Genomic DNA, 14857 nt, shown 5'->3' with positions numbered 1-14857 from the left:
TTAAACTTTCTGGCTTCTTCTGTCATTGGCTTATACTGTAGCCTGATGGTAAGTGGATGAACACAAAGAGAGCTGATGGTGACAGTTTATTATACAATTTAATTGTCATCCTGACAAACATGAGCATCATCAACAATAATAACATAATTTACTAAATAAAGCCTGTCTGTCTGTAGCATGTCCATCCAGTGGCCTATTTAGCATATATACAGTGACAGTCACATGACTACATCTCTACAGTTTAAAGTATCCTCCTATCCACTCCATCTGTACTGATCTGACAGAACTGGACATGAGAAAGGAAATCCATGTGTGGCCTAGTAACGCTATGCTGCTTTCACCTGGATCATGTTCAATAGGGCACACTAAAGCAAAATGTTGAAACTGGAAATGATTGTTTTTCAGGTAGTGTTCCAAAACATTTGTGCCAACTGACCATGACCATGCTGTCTTGTCCCATCAGTGCAGATGAAGAACAGGAATTTGGATAGGAGGGGAGGAGGCAACTGTAGAGTATTGAGATGTGACCATGCACAGGGGCTGGGGCTGGTATTTACAGAGCTAAGAGAATGGAAGTTGAGATGGCATATGTGATAGTTCTACTGGCATGGAGAGTTGTGTATAATACAGAGGTCAGAGGTTAGGGGGTTAAAGGTTACATGAAGTTCAACACATTCAGATGTTTTTATCTTTAATTGAACATAAACAGGTCTCCACTTACACTGCCGCTACACACAGAACAAACACCGCTATGAGCAGAGAAGCCAGAACATTCTACAGCAGCTCACACACACACCCAGCTACTAAATCAGGTCACACACACACACACTCAGTTTAGAGTATGCTACTCAAGACACAAGCTCTGTGGTCACACGCACGCATGCGCAAAAGCACAATCCTCACACAGAAGAGAAACATGTTCTGACTGAAGGTAAATAAGCCTAAAGATTCAAGCTATTTGATTGGTGGAGAGAAATCTGAACCAGGTAGTCCCGAGGTGCCTCGCGATGGGAGACGTTTGAGCTTACAGGAAGTGATGCAATAGTTTTCTGTGTGGCTCAGCAGGCTGCCGTGAAGACCAGGGGCTATGGTAGGCCTTTGTTAAATGTGTTTTCAGCATGCCCTGGTGTGTGACTAAGACTAGACTACGACACTGAAGCCTGTTAGAAGATAAATTAATAATTTCACCAGACAATATTTTCATTTTATACACAAGGTTCCCAAATGACAACGTTTCCAGACAGATGTAGAGCCTACAAACCTAGGATGTCAAATGGTCACTAAACATCCAGCACAGCCTGCTGACCACACCCAAACACACACACTGATTGGCTGATGGAGGAATGAAGCGGATGGAGGGTCCTGATGGGACCTGGAGGAGGGGCAGTAGAGGGGTGCCCTTCTCTCAGTACTCAACAGATGGGCACACAGACTAGCGAGAGAAGGGTGTGTATGTATGGTGTGTGTGTATTCAGTCTACTGGTGGGCACACTGTACCCCCGGGCCATGTGGTCCCCCCTCCTCATCAGAGCTGTCATTGTAGGCCTCTCTCCTGGCCCCCGCTGACCCCTGACCTCTGACCTCACAGTCCTGGAGGTCAACCTCTTCCGCCTCCGATGAGATGACTGGAACCTCCGCACGTGCAGGCAGCAGATCCTCTAACTCCTAAAAACACAAGCAAAACACACATTCTGTATATCTCAGTACCAGGTTAGCCGGTAATAGCCGGCTTTTGGATGATAAAAACAATGAAAAGTCAATAAATAAAATTGGCGCTGGCCAATTGTCTTGGGGGGAAAAAAAATCCCATTGAAAAACAATGCTATTTAGCCCATTCATTGATGAAAATACCAGTCGATGTAAATACATTTGACCGGTCATGCTTATCGGAAAATCAGTCAGACAATGTGAGAGCTGCTGCTACAGCTCCTGTTGCTGCTGGAGTGAAACATGATTTTATAAGCCCAATCATTGTGCAACAATTCTAAATGAATGAATGTGTTAACTGTTTTGATAGCCACCATTAACAATAGCTACTGTTTTTATTTCTCAACTGGTAATTGAAGTGCACTTCCCATTCAAATGCCTTCAGAAAGTACTCACACGTTGACTTTCTCCACATTTTGTTAATACAGACTGAATTTAAAATGGATTACATTTTAGAAGAAAAAAAATGTGTCACTGGCCAACACACAATTCCCCATCATGTCAAGGTATAATTGTGTTTTTAGACATTTTTACAAATTAAAAATGAAAAGCTGAAATGTCTTGAGTCAATAAGTATTCAACCCCTTTGTTATGGCAAACCAAAATAAGTTCAGGAGTAAAAATTGTAGTAAAAATGGTAGTGGGGTTGGAGTAAAGGGGGGGGGGGGTAGAAGGATTACTTTATCCTATCCCAGGTATTCCTTAAAGAGGTGGGGTTTCAAATGTCTCCGGAAGGTGGTGAGTGACTCCGCTGTCCTGGCGTCGTGAGGGAGCTTGTCCCACCATTGGGGTGCCAGAGCAGCGAACAGTTTTGACTGGGCTGAGCGGGAACTATGCTTCCGCAGAGGTAGGGGAGCCAGCAGGCCAGAGGTGGATGAACGCAGTGCCCTCGTTTGGGTGTAGGGACTGATCAGAGCCTGAAGGCGTTCTGTCTGATGCTGTCTGGTACCAACGAGTATGACATTGTTGCTGCCCGTAGCATTGAAGGCAAGGGAAGTCAGCGAGCATCTGGCCTCCCTTGATAAAAAGTATACAAAAATGTGCCAATCAGCATTGAGTTAAACTGAGCGAGCTCAATTGTGAATAGTGCTGGCGCAACAACAAAAAAGTGTCAGGGGAAGCTAGCTTGGATTTTGGCATCACTTCTATCAAATCCCATTGAGAGCATACGTCATTGACAGAAAAACTTGAATTGTTGCATCTCTTTGTGTTGTTGTCCTCCGGTGGCTGGCTAGCTAGCTAAAATGGGCCCTTTCCTAAATTAGCCATGTATGGAGATAGTGGTTTTACTTAATTCTCCATACTGGCCAATGATTATAACGGCTATTCTGATCCAACCATTATCTCATACATTGTTGTGCCCCTGGCCTGAGAGGATGGAAGTTCAATATGTAGCTAGATGTAGAAGGCCCTGGGAGAGTGGTGCCAGGAAAATAACCTCTCACTCAACGTCAACAAAAGGAGATGATCGTGGACTTCAGGAAACAGCAGAGGGAGCACGCCCCTATCCACATCGACGGTGGAAAGCTTCAAGTTCCTCGGCGTACACATCACTGACTATCTGAAATGGTCCACCCACACAGACAGTGTGGTGAAGAAGGCGCAACAGTGCCTCTTCAACCTCAGAAGGCTGAAGAAATTTGGCTTGGCACCTAAAACCCTCAAACTTTTACAGATGCACAATTGAGAGCATCCTGTCGGACTGTATCACCGCCTGGTACGGCAACTATAAATACAAATAAAAGTATTGCCTATAGATTATTTAATGAAACCCTGGCTGGCTGTTGATGTCCTAGGTCAGGGCACTCCAACCCTGTTCCTGGAGCGCTACAAACCTTCCTGTAGGTTTCTGCTCCAACCCCAGTTGTAACTAACCTGATTGAGCTAGATTAGGGTTGGAATGAAAACCTACAGGATGGTGGCTCTCCACAAACAGGGGTTGGAGAGCCCTGTCCAAGGCAATAGATCGCAAAGCAGTATCCTCGCTAAACTTTTTGGAAATGGCAAGTTCACTTTCTCATCCATAAACACAGTCAAATGCAAATACAGTTCAGCAGCTCAAATCAGCAGGATGTGGGGCATTGTTATTAGGAAGGACATCTACCATGGATGGATCGCTAAAAAAATTATGACCACACTTCATCAATTTAAATATTATGGGGAGACCTATACATTTGGCAGTGTAGAGCATTATCATCTAGACAAGACGTTGAAATTAATGAAATATCTTCACACCTACAATAAAAACCTCCAGGCTTCTGTCATAAGAGTAAAAAATTAAAATTACAGGGGGCAGTTTGGAAAAACTAATCCTGTGTGTATTGTCCTCTGGAATACCACACATGCTTGGATAATAATTACAAAACCAACGTCTCTAGTAATGCCCGTCCAAATAGGGCTATAACATGCCAAAGAACAGGTTTGTCAGAATAGAGTGCGCCGCATCATCCCGTGGGATCCGTCAAGGCTGCACACAGCAGAGATATTACTGAAATATTATAGTTCCTACATATCACCTTCTATAAAAAGAAAAAAAGAAGAAAAAAAAAAAGAGGCATTTTTTAGGCCAAAGGGCAGCATCATGCTCATGTCAGTCCTCTAGAACACAAATGTAGTCTCCCTAGTAGGACTGCAATAATGAGATGGTGTGTATGTGTGTGCGCATCCGTATTAGTGTGTTTTGTGAGTTGAGGAAGAGTCGACTCCTACAACTTGTTGGTGTAATCTTTGCAGATTTTTATTTATTTGGGCTGGTAAAAAGTCTGAGCGTCTGGCAGATTTTTTAAAATCTACCTGCTACAGTGGCTAGTGGACCAAAAAGTTAATTGTATGCCCTGCTCTGTGTGCAATAAGTGTTTAACATGATTTTTTAATGACTACCTCATCTCTTTACCCCACACATACAATTATCTGTAAGGTCCTTCAGTTGAGCAGTGAATTTCAAACACAGATTCAACCACAAAGACCAGGGAGGTTTTTCAATGCCTCGCAAAGAAAGGCACCCATTGGTAGCTGGGTAAAAAATAAAGCAGACATTTAATATCCCTTTGAGCATGGTGAAGTTATTAATTACACGTTGGATGGTGTATCAATGCACCCAGTCACTACAACGATACGGTTGCCGAAAAGGAAGGAAACCGCTCAGGGATTTCACCATGAGGCCAATGGTGACTTTAAAATAGAGTTTAATGGCTGCGATAGGAGAAAACTGAGGACTGATCAACAACATTGTAGTTACTCCACAATACTAACCTAAACGACAGAGTGAAAAGAACAAAGCCTGTACAGACAAAAAAATATTTTTGCAACAAGGCACTAAAGTAATATTGCAAAAAATGTGGCAAAGCAATTAACTTTTTGTCCTGAATAAAAAAAATATATGTTTGGGGCAAATCCAATACAACACATTACGGAGTACCACTCACCATATTTTCAAGCATAGTGTTGGCTGCATCATGTTATGGGTATGATTGTAATTGTTAAGGACTGGGGAGCTTTTCAGGATAAAAAATAAACTGAATGGAGCTAAGCACAGGCAAAATCCTTGAGGAAAACCTGGTTAAGTCTGCTTTCCACCAGACACTGGGAGATTCATTCACCTTTCAGCAGGACAATAACCTAAAACACAAGGCCAAATCTACACTGGACACTACATTTGACAGTGCTTGAAAATTTTTGAAAAGAATAATGGCAAATGTTGCACAATCCAGGTGTGTTAAGCTCTTAGAGACTTACCCAGAAAGTCACAGCTGTAATAGCTGCCAAAGGTGCTTCTACAAAGTATTGACTCAGGGGTGTGAATACTTATGTAAATGAATATCAGTTTTTCATTTTCAATAACATTTGCTAACATTTTTAAAAACATGTTTTCACTGTCATTATGGGGTATTTTGTGTAGTTGGGTGAGATTATTTTTTACTCCTGAACTTATTTAGGCTTGCAATAACATAGGGGGTGAATACTTATTGACTCAAGACATTTCATCTTTTCATTATGGGGTATTGTGGGTAGGCCAGTGACACAAAATCTAAAATTGAATCATTTTTAAATTCAGGCTGTAACACAACAAAATGTAGAATAAGTCAAGGGGTACGAATACTTTCTGAAGGCACTGTAACGGTAAACTGCCTAGAACGCGTCACACACCACTTTGCAATGAGCTGGAGGTAGTATGCATTTTGAAAACATATACTTAATGGTTTGAAACCTTAACATTTTACTACATATTATGAGGCATGTTTACCTTGCTTCAAAGTAGCCTAGCCCCTCTGTGTCTCACTCACTCACTCACTCACTCAACTGCGTTCCGACTGCTCCCTCTATACACGCGTGTTGAATGCGCCTACAGAAATAAATGCCTATAAAAACGCATCTAACTGATGGGATAAACAAGCTACGTTCCTTGCCAAATGATGACAGTTAAATCACAAATTCAAAATGGACTGGTTGACTGAAGTAGGGAAATATGTGTTCCAATAATGAGCTGCAATTCTGGAACAATTGCGTCATTTTCGACTTACACGCCGACTACACCTGGCACGCGCGTGCGCCATCCGCGCCGCATGTTGATTTTGTCCATCCACACCAGACGCGATCAGGAACAAGCAGGTTGAAATATCAAAACGAACTCTGAACCAATTATATTAATTTGGGAAGAGATCGAAACACATGAACCATTCATGGACATTTAGCTAGCTAATTTGTCATGGGATATAAACATTGGGTTGTTATTTTACCTGAAATGCACAAGGTCCTTTTTTTCTGGATCTTTGTAGAATTTTGACCCATTTTGAGTGACACACACAATCGTGGGGGGAATGTAGTTTCTAGTAAATGGGGAAATGTAGTTTCTAGTAATCTCTCCTCCTTCGGTTGTCGTCTTCTTCTTCGTCTGTGGACTTTATATGGCGGTTGGCAACCAACTTCAAGGTGCATTACCACCACCAACTGAACTGGAGTGTGGACCTCAGTTCATCTTTCAATCACCCACGTGGGTATATGCTCCTAAAAACCAATGAGGAGATGGGAGAGGCGGGACTTGCAGCGCATCAAGAGTCAAAACTAGAACCAAGTTCTATTTTAGCACCTGGCTACGCAGACGCTCGTTAACGCGCGCGAGCAGTTTGGGTTAAATGATTGAATAACGTGTACATTTATTTTGCAACGCTCAAGCACGCAACACCGGCGGTGTGGTCAGCATGTTAGGCTACTTTGCGGTTGTCACTAGTTACCACAGCCACAAAGTCAAAATCGATATAAGGTAAAAACTCGTGAAAACAAAAATGTGCTTTTTGGTCTTAATTTAAGGTTAGGGTTTGGCATAAGGTTAAGAGTTGTTTAAAAATCAGATTTTAAGAAGAGAAATTGTAGAAACCGGTGGGGTTTATTACTTTGTGGCTGTAGTAACTAGTGACGACCCTACTTTGCAAACTGCTAGCGCAATCTAAAATTGGTTAGCCTATAACCCCACTAAATATAGACAGGTTCCAGACTAAAAATATCCTAAAACAAAGATAGTATTTTCCATCAGAATCATTAAGCATAGGCCTACTCATCAAGCAGATGTCATGGCCATAATTCATCCCCATGCAGTGTTCAATGTGGAATTGTTAATCCATTTAGAAAATTCCAAAATAACATAATAAATTAAATGTCTGTATCTCGAAAAGAAGACCGATTTCGGATGTAACCCTGACAAATGTGTCTTTCAACTCGACAAATTGTGCCCCATTTCAAATTATCACTCTTTGAGAATAACTGTTCCAGACAGGAGATGTGCATCACTTCTGTTCCATTTTATTTGGTTATATTACATCATGGTTTTTTAAAACTATAAAATAGGTCTGTCTTGACTGTGATAATGGCTAGGGAAATAAGAGCTTCTACAAGCAAGTGCCACACTGCTGAGGTTAGTACCTTTTTGAAGATTGTGTTCCACTATATAATATAAAAACTTGATATGAGGGCCTTCCAAGTGGCAAAGCAGTCTAAGGCACTGCATCGCAGTGCTTGAGGCGTCACTACAGACCCGGTTTCGATCCCAGGCTGTGTCACAACAGGCTGGGCGGCGCATAATTGGCCCAGCGTCGTCCAGGTTAGGGGAGATGGGGGGAAAAGGTCCAGTTTTACTAAGCAACAAGTAGGAATGGTTGGTGAGCTGCTCAGGATACGGTAAAGGAACTGGGTAGCCAACATAGTATGTCTCTGTGAATAATTCTGCCTTCAATTATCATAACACACTGACCTATGTTCAAAGTTGTCTTCTAGCCTACTCTTCTTCATCAGGAGTTCATCAGGTGACTAGTTAACTTTAGCTTGGCTCTCTCTGTGTGTTCGTGCCGTGGGAGGAGGGGTTTCTTCTTTGTCTGAAAGCAATGGCTAGCTAGTATGCTAACTATTCTAGCTAACTAACTGGCTGAATAAGTTGACGACGGACTCGCTCAAGCTGTCGGGACTAACCCACAACGTTAGACACGGACACGAATGATCTGCTTGGCGTGTTGACACACTGGTGGTTTGTTGTGGACGAGTATTGGTGCTAAACCGTGTTGTTGGAGTCCGACATGCTAGTTGGCTGTGGTGTCATATGACTAGGTGCCCTGGACGATTTTCACGGAAGAATACTGTACCAAGTTAGCTAGCTGAATAAACTAAGTTAGTCTATTCCTAGAAAACATTGAACCGCAGTAGTTTACAACAATTATAGTTTCTGAGGTGGAAGTTGGGAGAGTTATAATTGGGTGTTTCAGTGAAACGTAAGTGAGGGAGGCCCCGCTCTCTCCTTTCCCAGATGTTTAGTTCATTTCATTCCGATCTCCTTTGCATTATTGTAGCCATTTTCTGTAGCCTGTCAACTATGCCTCTTTCTATCCCTGTTCTCTCCTCTCCGCACAGGCTATACAAACGCCTCACACCGCGTGGCTGCTGCCTCTCTAACCTGGTGGTCCCTGCACGCACCACCCACGTGGAGTTCCAGGTCTCAGGCAGCCTCTGGAACTGCCGTTCTGCTGCCAACAAGGCAGAGTTCATCTCAGCCTATGCTACCCTCCAGTCCCTCGACTTCTTGGCGCTGACGGAAACATGGATTACCACTGAAAACACTGCTACTCCTACTGCTCTCTCCTCATCTGACCATGTGTTCTCGCATACCCCGAGAGCATCTGGTCAGCGAGGTGGTGGCACAGGAATCCTCATCTCCCTTTTTCCCCTGACCCATCTGTCTATCTCCTCATTTGAATTCCATGCTGTCACAGTCACTAGCCCATTCAAGCTTAACATCCTTGTCATTTATCGCCCTCCAGGTTCCCTTGGAGAGTTCATCAATGAGCTTGACGCCTTGATAAGTTCCTTTCTTGAGGATGGCTCACCCCTCACAGTTCTGGGTGTCTTCAACCTCCCTACGTCTACCTTTGACTCATTTCTCTCTGCCTCCTTCTTTCCACTCCTCTCCTCTTTTGACATCACCCTCTCACCGTCCCCCCCTACTCACAAGGCAGGCAATACGCTTGACCTCATCTTTACTAGATGCTGTTCTTCTACTAATCTCACTGCAACTCCCCTCCATGTCTCCGACCACTACTTTGTATCCTTTTCCCTCTCGCTCTCCTCCAACACTACTCACTCTGCCCTTACTCAGATGGTAATGCGCCGTCGCAACCTTCGCTCTCTCTCTCCCGCTACTCTCTCCTCTTCCATCCTATCATCTCTTCCCTCTGCTCAATCCTTCTCCCTCCAATCTCCTGATTCTGCCTCCTCAACCCTCCTCTCCTCCCTTTCTGCATCCTTTGACTCTCTATGTCCCCTATCCTCCCGGCCGGCTCGGTCCTCCCCTCCTGCTCCGTGGCTTGATGACTCATTGCGAGCTCACAGAACAGGGCTCCGGGCAGCCGAGCGGAAATGGAGGAAAACTAGACTCCCTGCGGACCTGGCATCTTTTCACTCCCTCCTCTCTACATTTTCTTCATCTGTTTCTGCTGCTAAAGCCACTTTCTACCACTTTAAATTCCAAGCATCTGCCTCTAACCCTAGGAAGCTCTTTGCCACCTTCTCCTTCCTGCTGAATCCTCCCCCCCCCTCTCTGTGGATGACTTCGTCAACCATTTTGAAAAGAAGGTTGACGACATCCGATCCTCGTTTGTTAAGTCAAATGACACTGCTGGTCCTGCTCACACTGCCCTACCCTATGCTTTGACTTCTTTCTCCCCTCTCTCTCTCCAGATAAAATCTTGCGACTTGTGACGGCCGGCTGCCAAACAACCTGCCCGCTTGACCCTATCCCCTCCTCTTCTCCAGACCATCTCCGGTGACCTTCTCCCTTACCTCACCTCGCTCATCAACTCATCCTTGACCGCTGGCTATGTCCCTTCCGTCTTCAAGAGAGCGAGAGTTGCACCCCTTCTCAAAAAACCAACACTCGATCCCTCTGATGTCAACAACTACAGACCAGTATCCCTTCTTTCTTTTCTCTCCAAAACTCTTGAACGTGCCGTCTTTAGCCAACTCTCTTGCTATCTCTCTCAGAATGACCTTCTTGATCCAAACCAGTCAGGTTTCAAGACTGGTCATTCAACTGAGACTGCTTTTCTCTGTGTCACGGAGGCTCTCCGCACTGCTAAAGCTAACTCTCTCTCCTCTGCTCTTGTCCTTCTAGACCTGTCTGCTGCCTTTGATACTGTGAACCATCAGATCCTCCTCTCCACCCTCTCAGAGCTGGGCATCTCCGGCGCGGCTCACTCTTGGATTGCGTCCTACCTGACCGGTCGCTCCTACCAAGTGGCGTGGCGAGAATCTGTCTCCGCACCACCTGCTCTCACCACTGGTGTCCCCCAGGGCTCAGTTCTAGGCCCTCTCCTATTCGCGCTATACACCAAGTCACTTGGCTCTGTCATATCCTCACATGGCCTCTCCTATCATTGCTACGCAGACGACAAACAACTAATCTTCTCCTTTCCCCCTTCTGATAACCAGGTGGCGAATTGCATCTCTGCATGTCTGGCAGACATATCAGTGTGGATGACGGATCACCACCTCAAGCTGAACCTCGGCAAGACGGAGCTGCTCTTCCTCCCGGGGAAGGACTGCCCGTTCCATGATCTCGCCATCACGGTTGACAACTCCGTTGTGTCCTCCTCCCAGGGTGCGAAGAGCCTTGGCGTGACCCTGGACAACACCCTGTCGTTCTCCGCTAACATCAAGGCGGTGACCCGATCCTGTAGGTTCATGCTCTACAACATTCGGAGAGTACGACCCTGCCTTACACAGGAAGCGGCACAGGTCCTAATCCAGGCACTTGTCATCTCCCGTCTGGATTACTGCAACTCGCTGCTGGCTGGGCTCCCTGCCTGTGCCATTAAACCCCTACAACTCATCCAGAATGCCGCAGCCCGTCTGGTGTTCAACCTTCCCAAGTTCTCTCACGTCACCCCGCTCCTCCGCACACTCCACTGGCTTCCAGTTGAAGCTCGCATCTGCTACAAGACCATGGTGCTTGCCTACGGAGCTGTGAGGGGAACGGCACCTCCGTATCTTCAGGCTCTGATCAGGCTATTTCTTTCTTGCACAGAATGACAAGCTGACCAATAGATTAAGTAAATGGTTCTACTATGGGGGATAGTACATTGACATAGACTAGTAATTTTGCTGTTCATTTCTCATCTTATTGTGCATCGGAATTCGGTAAGAAGGACGCACGTAGTTGCATCCTCGACTTGTTCTGTTAAGATGAATTACCATAATCTAAATGTGATTTCTGTCATTCTGAGCACTGTGGGTTGACGCCCTAATTAGGTTATGCACCCAATGCATATGGGACCGGTAACTTCTTAGAATGTACGGTAAATTAAAATGCTACCAGTCAAATGTCCGGCGGCTCTTCATTTTCCTAATGGAAACCCTGCTCAGTACAATCATGTAGACAAAGTGATGGTTGAGACAATGAGTAATGTCTTGGACTGTGAACTAAGTGGTTGGGCACCTTAGGCAGGCCATTTGGTTCTTAGAGGTACTCACGGAGAGTTTCTCAGGGCTGATCCAGTTGTTTTCAGGGAACTGGACGTCAAACTTGATGAACAGATCTCCCTTCTCAAAGGGGTTCCTGTACTGAGGCATCCCCTCTCCCTTCACCACCCGGATACAACCTGACACAAACACACACAATCATCAATTTAATGATACAGGTCGGACCAAATAGATATATACTTGTGGTGGTGTGTGTGTACCTGGCTCTATAACCTTGCCGGGGGGATATTTGACAGCGAGCTGGCGTCCGTCGAGGTGTGTGACTGCCAGCTGGAAGCCACACAGAGCTTCCACCAGGCCGATACGCTGCGTCATGTGGAGGTCATGGCCATCACGACGGAACCCCTGCAGAACACACACACACAATGAACACTTTCTCAGTACTTTGATCTAACCTCTCTGAATGACAAGTGGGCGAGAGTTTCAGGAATGTCTCAAACTCAGGAGATGTGAATTGAGGGCCACCTTCATGGAGGAACCTAAGGAATTTCCAAACACTTCACTAGTAGAGGTTTCCAGTAGTTTGTTTAAGTCTTCAAGTACTCTCTGCTACAGTGTGTGAGTGAGTGAGTGAATGAGAGAGATTATTACCTCATGCTCCTTCTCCTGTAGGACCAGTAGTATGTCTCCAGGCTCAGTGCCTGGGGCCTGGTCAGCCTCTCCTGTGAAGCTGATCTTCTGGCCGTGTTTCATGCCTTTATCAACATGGACCTCCAACAGCTTGGTCTCCTTGTTCACCTTACGACCCTCACACTTCTTACAGCGGTCCTTCTCACTGATCACCTCCCCTACACAAAAACATCAGACGGATTAGTTTCCTATCAAAAAATGTGTTTCAATAGTGTATTCATAAAATTGCAGACTATGTGAATGTCTGTTGTCCTACCCTCTCCGTTGCAGTCTGTGCAGACTGACTGCATCTGTTGGACCATGCCAGGAGCCAGCTGTCTGATCATGATCCTCATGCCTCTCCCTCTGCAGGCCACACACTTCTGCACCGCCCCCGCTTTACCCCCCGCACTGGAGACGGACCAAAGACAGGAGTAAAGTATCACATTAATCAATATAGCTCATGTTAAAGATGTGATTTATTTAAAAAAGTGGAGTAGCCCGGTACTTCACATGAAATACATTCTTTAAAAGTGTGTAGACTCACCCATTGCAGGAAGCACACAGGACATTCTTGCTGAGCTGTAGTTTGGTTGTTTTACCATTGTAGAGGTCTTCCAGTGAAACTCTGTTAGACAGGTAGGCAGGGTTAGGTAAGGCATAACCAACAATGTCTGGATGGAAGACTAGAGAAGTGAAGGGAGAGTAACTGTCACTCACTTGAGGGGGTGCACCATGTCCTCTCCTCTCCTGCGTCCCCCGTTGCGTCCTCCCCCTCCACGTCCCTGCCCCCCCATAAAGCCAAACAGCCCCCCTCCAAAGATGTGGGAGAAGATGTCGTCCATACCAGCCCCTCCACCACCTCCCTCCCGCAGTCCCTGCTCACCATAGCGGTCATACAGCTCCTTCTTCTCTGGATTGGTCAGCACCTCATAAGCAAAACTGATCTCCTTAAACTGGGAGAGAAGGGGTGAACCATTAGGGACCTGCCATTCTTTATCATAACTACCTCCCACAGACATTCTAAAACCTCAGGTGACATTTTCCCACTGTTTACTTTAAATCTGCATGAACAATCACCACATGCAGTTGTCTCACAGATACTCCCCTCCCATCTCAATAGTCTAATGTGGTTTACTTTCCTCTCCTCGTCCATCTGCACTGATGTTACACAGGACAGTTGAGAGATGCAGAGCATGCCGGTTGGGAATTGGCTTTCACCTGCCAGTTCTCTCAAGTCAGTGCTGTAGATGAATCAGATGAGACCAGGAGAGAGAAGGAGCCTGTACAGACTAGCCAGGTGCACTCCTGCTCTGGACAGGAGGCCATTTGAGTAATACCAAAGTCAATTAATACCCGTCTTGGTTACTGCTCAATACAGATAGGCCTGTGTAATGGTACTACCATGGCTGGTGATCGTGATGTGGCGTGTTTAGTGTGTTGCATGTGTGGTGTTGTGATTCGTTGTGTGCTGTGTCACATGTTGTGATTGTGTTGTGTGTATAACCACCTGCCTCTTACCTTGTCCCCGGCATCTGGGTTCTTATCAGGGTGGTACTCTTTGGCCAACTTTCGGTATGCCTGCACACACAAAAGAGACATAACTACATCAGTTACTGTCTCTGGGCTGTTATAGGGCCAACATTTTTCTAACTGCGTAGCTTTACACTGCTGCTGCGGCAAGAGCAACACTTGGTGAATCTGAAAATCTTCCAGCTAGCTAATAGGCTAACCAGACAAATAAGATACATTCTAATCGTATGTACTAACCGGCTATAGCTAACTACTGTAGCTAGCTAGCTAACACATAGCCGAACTAGTACCGCTATGTTTCTACTCTGACAGCTTTGTTTTCCTCACGCTAACGTTAAACCAGCTAGCTAGTGCAGCTAACGTTGCAGTTTTGTTTTCCTTACGCTGTACTGCAGCTAACTTCGAGCAGCAGTCTCTAGTGTACCGTCTAGCAACGATCGGTCTCTGCCTGGGATAACGAACGTTACTTTTCTATGCATTAAGGAAGGCCTAACATTAGTTTCCCAGGTATAAAATAAATCTAACCAAATTCCTAACAGCTAACTAGTTAGCTAGCTACCTTAGATCGAGTTGTCAATAAGAGAAAGACACAGCTAGCTTTTCATTATATATTTGCTCCAGAAATATGCACTGTCTAACTCGCAAGGCTAGTTAGCTTAGCATCTGAACAGTGTTGGCAAGGCCACATCAACCCTGTTTTGCTGTCTAATTATTCACAAACATGTCTGTGTGTGTGTGTGTAGGCACTGTGGTGGTGTTATTTTGTTAACCATAATAACACAAGTCACGTACCTTCTTTAGCTCGTTCTCGGAGGCGGAGGGTGAAACTCCGAGGATGTCGTATAGCTTGGTATCCACAACGTTGGCCATAATGCTCGCTAGCTAGTAGGGCTACACAGAAAGACCTGCCGAATTACTGATGAAAGAAAACGAGAGAAGACAAGCCGGGTGGAAACGTCATACGCAATGCGTCAATTTGAGTCAGCGCGCT

General features: G+C 45.3%; 1 protein-coding gene across 1 annotated transcript; it reads right to left on the bottom strand.

Annotated features, from left to right (window-relative positions):
- Positions 1–73: 73 nt before the first annotated feature.
- Positions 74–14824, bottom strand: LOC121576353 (dnaJ homolog subfamily A member 2-like). The gene is made up of 9 exons (XM_045213616.1): positions 14659–14824; positions 13855–13914; positions 13054–13289; positions 12881–12961; positions 12611–12744; positions 12316–12512; positions 11925–12069; positions 11716–11843; positions 74–1665 (listed from the first exon to the last, which is right to left on the bottom strand). Exons 1-9 carry the CDS (start codon positions 14734–14736, stop codon positions 1477–1479), a joined length of 1248 nt encoding a protein of 415 aa, XP_045069551.1. The 5' UTR covers positions 14737–14824; the 3' UTR covers positions 74–1476.
- Positions 14825–14857: the final 33 nt, after the last annotated feature.

Source organism: Coregonus clupeaformis, unplaced genomic scaffold, assembly GCF_020615455.1.
Source record: "Coregonus clupeaformis isolate EN_2021a unplaced genomic scaffold, ASM2061545v1 scaf0128, whole genome shotgun sequence".
Lineage (NCBI taxonomy): Eukaryota > Metazoa > Chordata > Actinopteri > Salmoniformes > Salmonidae > Coregonus > Coregonus clupeaformis.
This window is presented reverse-complemented; position numbering and strand designations above follow the sequence as displayed.